The sequence below is a fragment of the Bombus pyrosoma genome, linkage group LG1 (genome assembly GCF_014825855.1).
Source record: "Bombus pyrosoma isolate SC7728 linkage group LG1, ASM1482585v1, whole genome shotgun sequence".
Lineage (NCBI taxonomy): Eukaryota > Metazoa > Arthropoda > Insecta > Hymenoptera > Apidae > Bombus > Bombus pyrosoma.
Genome location: NC_057770.1, coordinates 10,991,805 through 11,008,907, shown reverse-complemented (window position 1 = coordinate 11,008,907; position 17,103 = coordinate 10,991,805). Strand labels below are relative to the sequence as shown.

At 36.2% G+C, this 17,103-nt stretch overlaps 1 protein-coding gene across 8 annotated transcripts in view; it reads right to left on the bottom strand.

Annotated features, from left to right (window-relative positions):
• Nucleotides 1-17,103, bottom strand: part of LOC122565560 (glutamate receptor ionotropic, kainate 2) — a 290,846-nt gene that overhangs the window by 34,835 nt on the left and 238,908 nt on the right. For all 8 annotated transcript variants that reach the window (XR_006316322.1, XM_043725807.1, XM_043749063.1 and 5 more), the window contains exon 7: nucleotides 6,250-6,417. Coding sequence is in view for 7 of the 8 variants with exons in the window: in XM_043725807.1 (XP_043581742.1) it covers nucleotides 6,250-6,417 (168 nt within the window). In the remaining variant the exon portion in view is untranslated. The remainder of the gene's footprint in view (nucleotides 1-6,249; nucleotides 6,418-17,103) is intronic.

Genomic DNA, 17,103 nt, shown 5'->3' with positions numbered 1-17,103 from the left:
ATGGTTGATTAATTTTTATCGATGTAGTATTATAGGCAGTTGTATAGTTACAGGGGAGGACATGATATTTAATCTGTTTATATGTACGTTACAAGTGCACTACAGTTTTTTACTCAAGTGAAAAATATTACAGAAAAGAAATGAAGTATACAATTATTTTTGTAGGATTTTCTTACATAAATTAATAGTTTCAAAATACCGTATCATATATCTAAAAAGTTATGCATTTGAGGGTCAACGCAGAATTATAAAATATTTCGTTCATAAGCTTCGTCCGAGCTTCGTCTTAATCTTCTCCACTTTCTTCGCCAGATTTTTATTTCACAATGCTAAACACGATCCGTAATAAATTCCTCGGGACGAGAATGCAACGAATCCAGCCATGGATTGGCTTGTTTTACAAGAAGAGCCTTTGTAAGTCACCGCAACTTTTTATTGTGGCTTCCGGGTGCGTGGCAAGAATCGATTCCTCGTCGGTTCTATCCGTTCCTCGCGAGCCAGGGAATAGCGATGAGACGCTAGCCGATTTACTTGTCAAAACGTTGTCTCTCCCAAACGGTTACGAAGGATCCGAATTTAACGAAGTCCCGGCGAAAAAAGTGCATCCTCAAGTGCACTCATCGTTGACTTCCGCCGGGTCGTTTCCTCCGCGTTATGAACGGGTCAGGGATCAAACAAGCGTGACCTTCTCCAAGAGGAAAAGAAATGAATGGAGGGTATAGGAAAGGCAAAGAGACCGTAGGTAAAAAGATATAAAGCTGGGCAACCTTAGAATACCCCGGGGTGCCTTCCAGCGGTTCCAGCCTCCATTATTTAACTGCTCCTTGGGCCGCTGATCTCGTTCAATTGTTTGCGTTTTCATAGGTGAGCCTGTGATCTTATTTTCTGCGTTTCTGTCGGTCCCACCCTTATCCAAAGGGCAACCTTCTTCCTAAGTTGAGATACCTTCGGAATATTTTATTCAATCTTGTAATTGAGAGTCACTTGCACGGGAAAGTGGTACGAATAACAAAATATTAAGCTGGAGAAGACTAAACGAAATTGGATTTTAGTAAATAAGATTTGTATACTTTCGAACGTTAAAACGCATTACCATGATGCACTTGTGAAAACTTGGAAGTTTGGAAGAAAATATTCTACACGAACACATGCAATTGCATTCATGATGAAATAATGAAATAATAGTAAAATACATATTTTCTTCCTTTCGCTTTACGTATTTGCATCAATTTTTAGGTGGAACTCGACTGTTCGTAATATTTCGTCGATGGTTTATTCAATTTATTGAATCGTCAAAAGGATACGATGTATTAGAAAATTTTCTTCCTTTAAAATTTGTCATGAAAGACATAAAATATATAAGACAACATTTAACGTATTATAGCTATCAGCAAATATCTTCTAAATTAAAGCTACCACATTCCGATTTAAATTATAATCTATGATTTATGATAGCGCGTATTTTCAATTTTTTCCCTAGCTCCTTATGTTGCGACACTCAACTAACTAGCGACCAGTCAGGCACAACCTATCGGTTGGTATCGCGAGCCTCGAACGTTATTCGCGTCCAAGGTGGAGGATTATAGAAATGTAAAGAGTATTGTTTGTCTCACTTTGTTTATTCTACTCCAGAACTCTTAATACAACTGTGTTCTAGTTCACTAGCTCTCCCTGTTAAATATAATTCTGTTACGTGGTCTTGACTCCTTGACTACTGGTGCAATAGTGAGTTTTTGGTGATGTTGCTGTCGTAGAGGAAAGTTCATAGTGGGTGTGTCTCAAGTCTGTTCCTAACTGATAATTGGGTAAAGCCGTATGTTTAAGGATGGGCTGGCCGCTCTAATGAAGGATCGCGCGCGGGTGACCTTGCACTTGGGAAAACCCGCGTTCCCCGTCTTCCTGAGATGTACCATAAAATAAAGACTGTACAATAGGTCCACTGTTTATGATGGGTCCGCACTAGGGTGCGTAGACTCTTGACAGTCGTCCTGCCCGAGGAACGCATCTGGTTCATATAAAGCGTCCCGGTAATTATCAGGCAGTCACTACAAATCCCGAACACCTTATGATCCGGAAATGCAGAGTTGCGGGTCTTCTATCAAATTCATCCATATCCAGACTCGTCATATAATGTGCGTCGACAAAAAAGTTACAGCGAAGTTCGCGCGTTCGCGCGAGGGCGTCGATGCAATTTAACCTTTTTAAGGGAGTGAAAGCTGGTTTCGGTTGTGGCAGATGTTGCTTCCCACGAGATGACCGAACGTTCAGATTTGCTGCTCAACTTTTCCGCGGTTGGTGCCGTGCCAGATGTGCGCAATGATATAATTTGCCTCCGTGATGCAGGCTCACGAATCGGTCGAACGACTAACAATTAGGAACGTAACTTTGGTCCTGAACTTTTTTTTAGCTGAACGTTGGCGATTATCGCATGTGAGGAAAACTATGATAATGAAGTGGAACGATAATGAAATGTATGGAGAATGAAATAGAATGATTAGAAGACTCCAAGAATTTTTTATATTCGAAAGATGATTAAACAAATATGAACTTTGAAAAATATATTATATTCGAAGAACAATGAAAAAATGATAGTATGATTTCAATTATTAAGAGATAACACGAAATTCATAATAGTCCCGTAACATAATAATATTAATGTTAAAGTTAGTGGCTTTTTAATGCACTATACCTCCTCTGTACAAAAAAAAAAGAAAACAAAAGATGAGTTTCATCAGAGCCATCAATAATAACTCGTGAAATGAAATTTATTTCCATATAATTTAAAAGTATTTATTCATGAAAGAATTGAAAATCAAATTAAATTTGTGGAATATGTGACAAACACAATATCGTTTCTAAAAAATTTTAATTTCTTTTCATTTACTAATCACGTTTTATCTTTATCGCTATGAGCGAAAATTCGAGCGAAATAAATTTCTAGTTTTATATTAAACAGCATAAAATACTTGGAGCAAATTTTGGAACATTCTGTTACCTACAATTGCAAAATTGTTTGAATAAAATGTCGAATGAACCGGCGAATACGGCAGGCTAAAAATTTTAGCAGCCGTACTTCTACGTTCAATTGTATCATCAATCGTTTTAGTAATTTCCCTAGTCGCATTTCACCAATCGAAGCAAACAGAGAAAATAGGGATACCTAATGGGAATACTAGTGAATGTGCATGTGCGTTCGCTGTGTACATACATATGGATTCAGGGAATCACACATATATACTCGTACACGTAATACGATGTCATTTCGTTAGTGGGTTTATATGCGGCAGAATGAGGAACACACGGAGGAAGTAGGTAAATTGCATAGGCAATTTCCGCGACGAAATTCGCGCGATCAATCGAATACCGCAGTGAAATTGGCTACGAATTAGGTTGACCTATAGAAGTATTCTAACTAGAAACAGCGTTCGTTCCCTACATTTCTTTTTCGCGAATTATAAAGTTTTACATGTACCTTTAGGTAGAATAAAATTTCTAAAATATTTGAAATTGAAAAAGTTTCTAAAATGAAATTAATGCCTTAAGTGATAAATTTATTAGCCAGAAAGCAATAATAATATCTTACTTTCGCAAGATAAAACACTTAAATCGGAAAATATTTATTCACAATAAAATTCCATGTATCTTTTGAATTCATATTTCAACGTAATGTAATATAGACGTGGACACGATTTGTGTGTATACATACATATGTATATGGGAAATTTACATGTAAAAATTTGTATAAAATGCATATAATATGTAAAAATATTTTAAAAAGTATCAATTTAGATTCTTCTTTTTTATTCGTATTTGCAAATATATGAATTAACAAAATATGCGTGTATCTCGAGAAATATCTTTGGAAAATGAATTATTGAAATAACGTTGCAATTTCATTAAAAAAAAAAAAAAAAAATGGACGAAAATTTTATACAATTAGGAAATTTCATCATAAATTTAAATGACTGTGGAAGAAAGTGCAATAATAATTCTCAAATTGAAAGTTTTAAACCAATAAATTTGGAGGCTGCATAAATAAGTAGTAGAAGTCAACGTAACACCAGACAAATTTAACAGCGGTTTTCGAAAAGTTGCACTATCTACGTCCGAGATTTGTTACCTGTAAAACAGTGGGTAGTGTATAAGAAGTTTGAGCTTTGTAATTTGCAGGACAAAGTTCTTTATGCACCGGATTCTTCCGGGTCCGCCGTTTCACTGAAAGGAAGTCGACTGTCGACTTATTTATGTGGGTTCCACAGAGCAGAAAGTTGAAAGCGACTTTGTTTCGGAACTTGAGGGAATCAAGACCGTTACAAGCCAGAAAATCAAACAAGGGTCACGATAAAGAAGTTTCAGGGGTATTTAAAATCTCTTGTGACGATAACAACAGTGAAAAACAACTATTTCATATTGTCTTGCAAGAAGGTCGACGATTAAAAAAATTGAAATCGGTAGAAAGAAATATTCACATTGTAAAATCTTATAATCGTTGCTTGAACAGTTTTCTTCCCTGTTTCATAATGAAGCTTTACAAAAGAAGTTATATTCCAACGTAACTTTATGGAAGTAAGTGGAGTAACTAATTTAAATTAACTAAAATATTAAAGAAGTTTAACTGCGAATGTTTTAAAGTTTCTCTTCTCTGTTTGAAAGAGACAGATATTTTCCATGATTTCAATTCCCTACATTTAATTCTTATTTCATATAGAAATCATATAATCACGAAGAACTGTTACATTTCCCTAACGTCACGTTGTTTCAATTCCAAATTCTTGTAGAAGAGAAGCTTCCTTAATATTACAGCGTAGTACTGCCTATAAGTTTAACCAACCAATTGGTTTAAAACATTTGTAAGTAATTGTGTAAAACTCTCATAAATAGAAAATTGTATTAGAGAATACAGTCTGCAGAGTTCTCTATAGGAACTCGAAGAAAGCTTTGACTGAAGTATGTAGTTAATCAATTGGAAATTGTATAAAATATGTATCACATAGACAAATTCCCTTAGACTTGTGACCCCTTATGTGATATAATTTATCAATTAATAACATACAAGTTATAAGACATTCTTCTATTATAATTTCCCAATTTTATCACAAAGTTTCTAATAGCAACTAGATTACATCGAAATAATAAATCACGTTCGCAGTACACACTACTCTCTCGATGACTAAATCAAAAAGTGTCAAATTCCAAACCAATGCTTAAATTATTTATTTATTACCCGAAATTTTGTAAAATATATCCACTTTGACAAAAGAGTTCAACGGGAAACTAATCGCGGTTTCATCTTCTCAATACCTTCATTTTTCCAACATTTCACCTATACACGTTATATATCAGGAATTCAATTTCCCGTGGCACTTTCCGAAGTTTTCGAAAGGCGAAATATCGAATTATGTAGCACATTCCAGCTTATTCTCGGTCAAACGTGAACAAGCGTACGGGTAACATCCGCTGCATTTGCAGCGGAACGTTCCGCGAGTTGGAGGAAGATCGATGTAGCTGTCAAGCTAGCTTGTGCGGGAAGAATGTAAAATTAGAGTGTTATTACAACGGGCAAAGCGGCGGCAAGCGGCTAGCGTGTTCCGTTGGTGCGACGCGGAACAATCTATGCATTTGCATGCATACGGGACAGGTCTGATGAGTTCGAGCAGGCTCGTTCAACGAGAAAATTACATCGACACCACAAGCCTGTAACTGTTAAAATCTTTCGCGTCGGCGAGGCGACGCGGCGCGTCGCGGCGCTAATTAAGTTCGCACGCGTGCACGCTGAAATTTTGTCTGTGCTCCGTCGGCGTAACGCGCTTAGGTTATGCGCGCTGCCGCGCCATGGGAAAACAAACAACCGTTTTCAACTCAACGAATTTGTACGCGGTGCACTTCTGTTAAACGTCCTGTGTTGCGGGAATGTTCTTCAATCATACAAGCGAATATAATATCAGAATCAGAATGGGTCTCAAATAAAATAGAATGAACTAATTAAATTTCAATAAACGTTGCAAATGGTTATACACGATTTTAAATTATTACCGCTATGTTTAAGCGACCGAACTAATACAGGATGAAATTGATGGGTACGGTTTGATAAAAATTTAATTATCCTGAAAATCAATCTCTCCGCGGATAGTAGAAATATATCCAATATGATGAATATTCGAAATTTAGTAACTCGATCAATCGCTTCTATGTATAACCAATGACAATTATTCAAATTAATACGTAATATTAAGCGATATATTGTCGTACCTTGTTGGAACTCTGTCCCATATCGAGTTCTCGATTATAACGCTTCTCGCCGTAGATCCAATCTTGCACGACTTTCTGTATGTCTTGCTTCTCCGGGTCCACTAATCGGAAGGCAGTGATATTGGTCCCGCCGTGCTTGAATTCCTCCAGATCGACGCTGTGTAGGTCCTGCAAGGAATTCGGTTCACTTTATGAATTTCTTGAACCGATTGCCGACTTTTTGCATGCTGCTCGACCAAGAATTTTATTGCCTCCCCGCGATAAACGTTTAATATCACCGTCCACACTAGACGTTTGCCAGGAATTCTGAGATTTATAGAAGCTTCTATATCTGCGGGCGGGAAAAATTGTCATATTTCCGATACTTGGAATTATTGTCGTTCCAGATCGAAGATACATACATGTGATCGAATTATTTCTATAATCTTAATGTGGCAAGAAAAATTTCATTAATGCTTGAAAAAAAAAAAAAGAAATCTTATTTTCTGATTGTAAAAAGCTGTATTCCTTGTAAAATATATTATATATTCAGTATAAGTGACAAACGTAACTGTAAAATCCTACGATTTATTAAGGTGAAGGATAGATACATCTAATTTGAGATATCTTTGAATACATAAGAACCTTTAGCCTCATTCAGAGCTGCACTACGTTAATTTAGGATTTCTTCCTATTTCCTTCGGAAGAAACAGCGTTTTACACCATGGCAGGTTAATTTTTGCAAATGTTGGTTGCTATTTTTGCAAGGGATAGTGAAACAGATAGACACATAGAAACAAAATATCAATTGGCAAACATCTTTCGTTAACCAGGATTTAAGTATTTCAAAGTTCTTAAAACTGCCATTTAATATTATTATACACATATTCCAGGATAATATATGGCTTCCACATATTTCTTCGTGCCTCCACATTACCCATAAATGGCTAAACACCCGTCTATTCGCAAATCAATAACATTCTGCTTAGAAAGAGAGAGAGAGAGAGAGAGAGAGAGAAAGAGAGAGGGAGTCAAAAGAATCACCCTTTCATGATCGCCGTGTCATCGTTCGATTCAATTCTCTCTCTCGCATAACTCAATCCGTAATCATGTGTCCAGCTACGCTTTCCAGGACAGATATTACTTGGCCGGACACGCGACGCCTATCAACAGAAATAGAGATATCTCGAGTGCGGAATGGAGCGAACAGCTTCTTCACCGAGCTATCTACATCGTAGTGGCAGCCAGCGTGATTTAAAGTCGGCCAGCCTCAAAGCACAACTCCGCGCCGCGTCCACCTTTTCGAATGCTCAAGCAGCCAGCTACGACCATTTATTATCCTTTGTCCTGTGTCCTGGCCGGGATAGATAAGTTTGCCGGTTCCCGATCCGCTGTCCCCTACAATCGAACGATCGACTAGCCTCGCGATACACCAGGCATCGTGGCCGATCGATTCGAACCGGTGATCGATCATCGCCTCGCCTCGGGACGTTCGTTCATTCTTTACGTCGTGATATTGCTTCCAGCGACACACACAGGCCTTCCTTTCTTGCTTCGGATCGATAAAATTACAAGAATTTCAATAGTTTCGTATCTGAATAGGGTCCGAGGTGCCGAAAGAAAATCGCTGGGAGCTGTTGCTAACTTTTATTCAGGTTGTTCGAACATTGGCAAATTAGCAAACCTAAATTGTAGACATTCTCTCCTGATATGAAGGAAATTTGTATGATGTTGGTTGGTTGTTGTTTATTGTGCTGCTAATAGTGGGTTTAAGTTCGTATGTAGTTATGAATGCAACTCATTATCAATTCACCAGTATAGAAATTTTGTTTTAGAATGCATTTACCGTTTATAACGAGTACCAATCAGTTGATCAAGATTACTGAAATCTTAAATTTTGCTACAGCGAAATCAAATGAATGTCCTTTACTACCGAGCAATAATCCTTAACAATGACACACGATCTCCAGTAGACATATATGATAAATCTTCCTCCATAACACCCGGGCTAACAATCTCATATTCAACGACATAATCTACCATAGTGCCACAAATTACTTCACCAACTAAATGATCATTTCGAGTCAACCAAATGCAGCAAATAATTTTATCATCTTCTCGAACGCTGATCTTAAGGATTGAAGACAATAAGAAACACGCATTAACGAGTCAATGAAATGCTTGTCGCCGAATTAAGCTCGCTCCATGAAACATTGATTCAGGAAGACACGAAGTTATGGCCGTTCGAGTAGACGCGGTCTCGCATTTCGAGGCCACAAATTTCGACATGACCCCCGAATTCTACGACGCCGACGTATTATCGCATCTCGCTGGTCATTACGGTTATTATGCCTGTTACGGTTATGATGATTGTTATCGTGGTTATAGTACCCGCTGCCATTAAGCTTCTTATTACTAGCGTTTAGTAGACGTAGCACCGCGCCACCAGTTCTGACTCCTTATTACCATCGAGTTATTTAGCCGCGGTCGTATCATTGCGTCTCCCATTTATATTCCACATTTCCCTCAAATTCCACTCATTTCAATTACGCGGTGCAAATCGTTTGCCATTATTGATTTTAATATCATCGATTGTTGGAGAATACGAGGCTAATAGATTGATATTGCTAGGCCAATCGGTCTTCAATTGTGATGAACAGCATCAATTTTTGGAAAATTTACTCTCAACAGCCTGATACTGCTAGGTCGATCGGTCGTTATTATCAATTAATAGCATCGATTTTTGAAAGATATGAGGCTAATAGATTGATATTTGTAGGCCAACCGGTTGCCAATTTTGATTCATCGTGTCGATTTTCAAAAGATATACGTTTAATAGATTGATATTTCTACGTCGTTCGTTCGCCATTATCGATAAATAACGCCGGGTTTTGGAAGATTAACGGTTAATAGATTGGTAGGTCGGTCGGTCGCCATTAACGGTCGTGTTTGTTCAATTTCAGAGGAACGCTGCTTCCACGTTATTTCTCCTTTTCGTTGTCGGTATATTGCGTCGGTGATCATTAGACCGATGTAATAGAATCGCTATGATTTTATCGGTAATAATATACGCGCGTTGAATACAGCTGGCATCAAAGCGCAATTACAGTTCGTTGCATGAAACTTATTTACGCCAGGTATTTCGTTTATTAATTCATTACACCTCGGGCAACATCATTTTACCGTTCGTCGAGCACTCTACCCAACCAATACTGCCGTATTTTCTTGCTTTCGCTTTGTTCCTTGCGAATAATGCGAGTTATCCCAGAGAAATATGCGGTCAGCTATTAGTTCTACAGTGGCTTGCGAAAATATTTAAATATTTACCATAGAAGATTTTTACGATCTTTTATATCATGTGTATTTGGAACATTTTGGAATTTCACTACTACCATAATGAGTAAACTTATACCAATCTGAAAATGTATACAGACGGTATAAAATATTTACTGCAAAACGTGCATTTAGTAAAAAATTAATATACAGTTCCAACGACGATCTTAAGCATATCATAAATCTTACAGATAGTCCCACTGAATATTCAAGCTTATTAACGTAATGCATGATTGATTGCTTAAGTCTTCGAATATTTTCATGAAGACATTTCTATGTAGGTACGTATTAAGTGCAAACTGTTAAAAGCAAAAATGACGCTATTCTGGGGCTAGGTACATATATTTTGTTATAAATTAATTTATGAGCACTTTCGTAAGAAAGGAAGAGTTAAATCATCGCTAAGTATTTACGCATATTTTTCATACCAGGAATAAATTGTGCTTTGACCGGTCTTCCATAATTAACAGACCCGTTATTCCGAACGGAAAGTGGTAATTTCGAGGAAAAATGACCCCGTCGATACGAGTGCTCGTTATTCATCGAATTATGACCATTTTAACATACTGGTTGACAGATAATGAACAGCTGATTTCGCGTAATTGTTCATTAATCAGTAGGTCGAATGTACATAAATTTCAACGGAGTACCCGTCGACGCGCTTCCAATTTCAGTAGATCATTGTAAAATATAGATCGTCACGATCTAATGAAAACAGTACTTAATTTGATCACCGCGAACGATACTTGAAATAACTGTTTGGATAATTTATAGAACATCTTCTCTTGTTTCGACCGATTAAAGCCCTTTTTTGTATACGTCCTACACGTATGAACTATTCGCTGTGAATAATAAATTTTATATTACAATATGCTAGTTAAGAGCGTTTAGGTATTTATTTAAAACAATAAATGCGCGATCAAAGAAAGAAAGTCTAATATGATGTAGAAGCGCAAAATAAAAATAATTATATTTATATTAAATGCTTAAAATTATAGTACGAATAAAAAGTTCGCGGGAATACAAAATTTAGATAGACGTGAAATAGGTAGGAAAATAAAAAGAAGAAAATGTATCTGTATGTATAGAAGTAGAAGAATAGAAAGATTCATATTTGTAAACTGAGACTAAAAGTTTTATAAAAATTTACAATAATATAACAAGTAACAAAATATTTATTTATTATTAAAGAGCTGATCAAAAATCCTTTGTATGCGTTCGCGAAATATTTTTACCGTTGAAAATCTACCTCATACTTTCTACTATATTTATATAATTATAATATATATCAGTATGAAGATTTTAAAAAATTCCAAAAAGTATAACTAAAGATCATCTTATGAAATAAAACATTATTCGTTTACTTATAGAAACAAATTTTACTAGGATAATATGAAATCCTAATATCCCATTACAACATTAATAAGCTCATTTTGAAACAGCAAAATCATATTTATTTTGCCGAAGGAAATGGACATTTCATATCACATGATATGCAAAATCAGAATTCCTTTTCAATCCATGTCGCTCACCGTCGAACTAGCGACGTGGAATGTCACTCGGCATACTAGCACCAAAAGCGTGACAAACGAAAGCAGCAGAATTTTCGCGCTAGTCATGTATAAAAAGTACCCAACACAGGCAAGCATGCGACTATCGAGTGAACCGACGATCGATAACTATCGTTTCCCGTGATTTACACCAAGCCACGCGTATCACATACGTAATCTTCACTTGTCTTGCAGCAGAACATCCTCGAGAGTTAGATAAAAATGCCGCATACACACTTTGAATGCGAAACGTCGCGTTCTTGTGCAGTTTCGCGTAAAACATTCTTCGGTACGTGACATCATGACGTCGACGAGAAACGGAACGTTTCCAGAAGATACTGCGTATGAAGATTTTTTGACCGACAACGAGCTTCATCTCGAATAATTTGATGACTACAGGCGATGAATCATATTTTTTATTTCTTATAAAGAAACAATTTTAAAACTCGATAAATTCTTAATCAATGTCAAAATTGTGTTGTCAGTTGGTTTTGGATCTAAACACGTATTTTAGTTTTCTCCAAAATTTGAAAAATACAGCTCATTGCGATATTAATGTATTTAAATATTGTTTGTCTTAATTTTGTGAATATTAAATTTCAACTTATCAGCTATTTTTAAAAGATTATTTCCATGTCCATATTAAAATTCTTGTGATTAATCATATTTCTCTTATTGCAATGTATTTGTAATGTGTATTTCATAGCGTTTCTTTAATAGCGCCTTTAAAACCATATAAAAAATCTATGCAGTTCAGTCGTTAATTGAGTAATATTCCTTGTCAGTGGGGAATAACTCGTTGAATTCTCATTAAAAAAAACATCGAGATAGCACGTTAGAATATGAAAAAAAGAAAGAAATCGTTTTAATAAATTTCGTAAATGGCGAACGGGCCGGAAGTTGTTCTCTGTCGTGAATTTTCAGTTTGAATTAATGACGGCGTAAATCTGCCCCGTGGATTTTATTGGTGCGGCAGGAGCACTGCCGCACTATGATAATAAAGATGCTATGCGGTAATAAAGAGCAATTAAGTTCGTTTTTTATTTCACCTTTTTTATTCATCTCCGAAGCTGTTCTATATCGAGAAACGTTATATCACGTGCACAATGCTTCGCAACAAGGTTGATTAGAGTGAAAAATAGAAACTGAACGGGCTACTAATGGAACAGCAAATTTTCGACAAATGAGGAGTTTTTAAACTGAAAACCAAACGTATCGAAACAGCGCAGCGTAGCAAACTACTTTTTTGTTTTTTGATTTTCTTTTCCTTTTTCATTCGTTGAACTCGGTTTTTCTTGATGCTAAATTAACGTTTGAAAAACAATTTCCTATTAATCAACGCAAGTTAATGCACCGTTTAATTTATTCGCAAACAAACGCGATAGTGTTTATTTTTTATTCTTCCTTTACCTTTTTATATACTGGCTTTTATTTTCCCTATAAGTTCATCAATCGACGATATCAACACGACCCGCGACTCGTGTCTAATCTATTTGTTTCGATTCGACGAAATTTAATAGCGTCACTACGGTTCATCGGCTGTGCTTCGTCAATCAAATTTCTCAACGATTAAAATGTCATTAATTTTGTTTGTCCTTAAGCGCGAACTGCGTGAATGGACCATTCCAATAGTTTCTTAAGGAGATCAGCAGGATGTGTTTGGAGGGCCAGTTAATGATACAAATGATAATAAATACCTAACTTCCAGACTGTTCCTGTCGCCATATACACAACATTCTATTCAGAGAACGTTGAAATACTCCTACAATCACGCGGTATTCGTCATAATTAATTTCCACACTGTCCGCTCTTTTGTGTGGTCCGCTTGCAATATCGTCCTCGTACTTTCATCCGGCGACTTTTTTCAAAAGTTTTAAATTACCGCACACCTAGCTCGTTAAAAGACCGATCTGCAGTCATTCCTTTTAAAAAAACATCGCTTGCTCATTCTCGTGGCAATTAACTCCTTGTCTCTTTGATATTAGCTGGCTCGAATCAAACTGTTTAACGCGTTCATACGAACCGCTAATTATCGTTCGATTTTCATCCTAGTGAATGATGACGTTGCACGATATTGCCAACGTAATGAGTATCGAGCGACTTGACACTGGACCGAAACGAGCGATCAGCGCCGAGAAAGTGTTCGCTCGTGAACAAACGATTGATAATTTCATTGTTTATAAAGGGGATCGAGTTTTAATACTGTTCGGCCCGCAGGAAAAATCGAGGGAGAAAATTATTCGATAGGTTTATCAACGATGAAAGTTTGATTAAATGTTCTGTAATACCAGGCTCTTTCTCGCTTGGCTTGTTTCTCGAACGTGATCCGAGATTATTTCCTAGATTACGGGAATATAGTGTCGTATATGAATTACATACATGTATATTTACTTTTTAGGATTGCTGTGATATTATTATTCAATTTCCAAGAATACCGACGCTCCACAAAATCATGTATTAACTATCGCGTCCTATCGATAGAGATTGGCCACTTGATCACAGAGCAATTATTTCCCTTCTGAGTCGTTTATCGATTACCAGTACAATGGTTAACACGTGCAGCTGACAAGGGAACAACGCAACACCATTTTTCCGTCCGTCCCGTGACTCTGCAGAATGTTACAGAAAACATTCCGTCCAACCAACTGGCATACTAAAATTTTTCTGAAAAATATCGCACGTTCTTAAACTTTTGATTAATATTGAAAATCGAGTATCATGGAGAACAACAGGCTTCATAAACTGCATATTATACTCTTAAATAACAACGAACACGCTAGACGTGTTAAACTACACATGTTGCTGTTTGATTGTGGCTTCGCGTGTTATCGGTCGAGCAAGATCGACTTGTTTCGCTCAGATCCTCGTGATAAATATACGATTACATTGCGGCTGGCTGACGAGTAACGTTGCAGAACGATTAAAAATCAATGGCCGGAAGGGTTGTTGCTCAACACCGCGACAAATCTTCATCCCTGTTCGGTGGCGAACACTAACCACCCGCGGGCGTAGCGTCGAACACGGAAACCAGGGGGCGGGAACAATGCCCAGCGTCGACCTCGAGCGTCTGAACAAATACCGTCTCTAATTTACATTTTAATGGATCTAAATTGAAATCTGCTAGACACGGCTGAGATAAATTGTACCGAGGTTACACAGGCTATTTACTTTTTATCACTTATTGCTGACTGGCGGGCAGCGTTCACTCTGCTGTGTCTGTTCGCGCGCGGAGCAAATTGCGAATTGCTAATTATTCCCGGGATCGTTTAAAGTATAAATTGGGAAACGATGGTTATTACTGTTTATTCGAGACTGAAAATGGTAATTTGATGCGAAGAATCTTCCGTTGGACAGAAATATTTATGTATTGTTGAAACTTCACGATAGAGCACGTAGTTGTAATAAATAGATATAGCTAACAGGTATAATAGTAGATGCAATATTCAGTTGACGTTCGCATAATTTTCTGATTCTGTGCAATGACGTGTAATACAGTGTTTATGTCCGTTCGAATATGAAATATCACGAAATGTCTGCGTTTTGATATGCAAAATATAAGATTACGAGTTTAGATGAACATATTTAACTTAAGGTTCATATATCAAATAGCAAAGCTCCAATTAAAATTAAAAATTGATTATATTACAGTCATATATTTGTTTTAATATCTCTAATATTTCAGTGTTACATTTAACATATTTCGTGCTATTAACTTTGTTTTATCCATTAAACAATTTCAACGTGCCAACAGCGGTCTACTATAATTTAGTCATTACATAGTTTAGTATGCATTAATATTCAATGAGTTTTGACAGCGTTCTAGCAATTTATCAATAATCTACAGGAAGTTCGAGGAGGCATTCAATGTTTAACAAGTTCCTACCTTGCGCGTTTTGATGGATTTAAATAACTGACAAGTTAGATTATTACAAGTTCTTAATACAATTCCTATGTAATGTTTATAGACTTTTAACGTGTCAATCTTCAAGTTAAATCAATCACAGGTCTGGTTTCAACTTTTAATAGATTTTAATTACTACATTAGATAGTTACTAAACACTTGGATAAAAATAAAAAAATACAAAAATGGAAGAATTTCTTCAGGTACAAAAAAATTAGCTGTGATTGCATCTAGAGTTAATATCATCCATAATTACTGCTTCTTAAAATTAAAAGTAACGCAACAAGAGGAATTATACGACTAAGATATTCGCGTGATTTTAATTGCAATTAAACATCGACGGCAAGCCTGAGTAAACATAACTTTTAGATCCCAAGAACATAATAAGGCGACTCGACTTATATACATACATCGCGATTACTCAACCGGGTCAGCGATGCTTCGAAGAAGCTCGACTAACCGTGGACAACGATAAATTGCTAATTACTTTGGAACGGTTCTCTCTCTCTCTCTCTCTTTCTCTTCTCATCGTCAACTACGGCGAAAGCGCAGGAAATCTGTTCTGCCTTGGCTGAACGTTTTTCACGGGAATTGGATAAAGGTAAGCGAACGCGATATTTTCGAACGCGTTTAAAACGTCAAGACAAATTATAAATTATTTCTCAAGCTGCGTGTGGTGTATCAGTTAAGCAGTATAATTATTTTTTATTTATAATACAACTTTTATTAATATTAGTACATTTTTTATTAGATATTGCAACGAGGAATAAAATAACAGTAAAATTGGAAAACAAATGGAATAGAAAAAGACTATAAAAGTTAAAAAATAAATAAATTTGTTGTCTCTGTTAAGCGTTAATAAATTTTTTTAAAAAGGAAACATTTGTGATAATATTCTTTAACTTTAAATGCACAATTTTTCAAAGTATGATAAGATACGCTTTGAACTTTTCAATTTCTGTAAGATTTGCTGAATCCGTGCAAAGTGTTTCTTGCCAAATATATGACCATATATGTATATATAACATTATATTACATATATTAATGTATAATAATACATATAATAATATGTTCGAACACATTACTATGGATATACATCGTCCATAAGTGTTGGGGCACCTGCTGGTCCCATATAAAACGTAATAATTGACCCAATTTATTACACAGGCGATTATTCTGGTAGAAGCATGTATTTAGGCAAAATAACGATTCCGAATACGCAACAGAAATTTGTAAAAGTTATTTGCAACTATTGTGGGAAAATAATCAATTAAGGATCACAATTGACGTCCACGATGCTTTAATTTAAATTTCATTGAGAAAATTTTAAGTGAATTATATAGTAAATTCAGGGCAGTCTTCTGAAAGTTAAACGTGACTCTTGCAATCAGTCAAGGAATGTATAAAATCAAAGGATAATAGATACAGTAGACAATCTACTGATGTTACGTGAGCGTACAAATTCATCAGTGTTTGAAGGAAACCAACTTGTTTCTGTTATTTATAACATAATTGATCATATATATTCATTGTACACATAAGCTTTATCTACCCCATGATTTCAATTGAAATACTAATCCTAAGGAGTTTAATAAATCTCAAATGAATTCTTTCTTTCTCTCAAAGATTTATTTTAGCGAGTGTTCTATTATTTCTAAACAGAGGTATATGTATCTCAAAGCTAAACAAATTAACAATCATAATGATAGCATCGACCACTGTTGCAACCCTCACAGTTCTGTCTGCCTCAAGAAAATCTGAAGCACGTTGTTCATCACCTAACAGACCGTATTAATCCTCAAATCCTATTCACAACGGTCTCATTTCTGCGTTTCTTTTTTTCCCAAGCAGCATCTACTCGAAACAGATCGTGGCCTTCCAAGATGCATCGAAAAGCATTTTATATGCACGCCGCATAAACAAGATATCCGTCTTCATTTTACCGTAACGCAAGAAACAACGTTATTTATGAGCTGACCTGATAAATGCATGCTACGAAGAAGAATACGGCCTCGAGCTAACGAATTTTCCAATTACAACGAGCAATTCGAGAGAACGACCGCGGCGAACTCCGAACAGATATCCATGGAA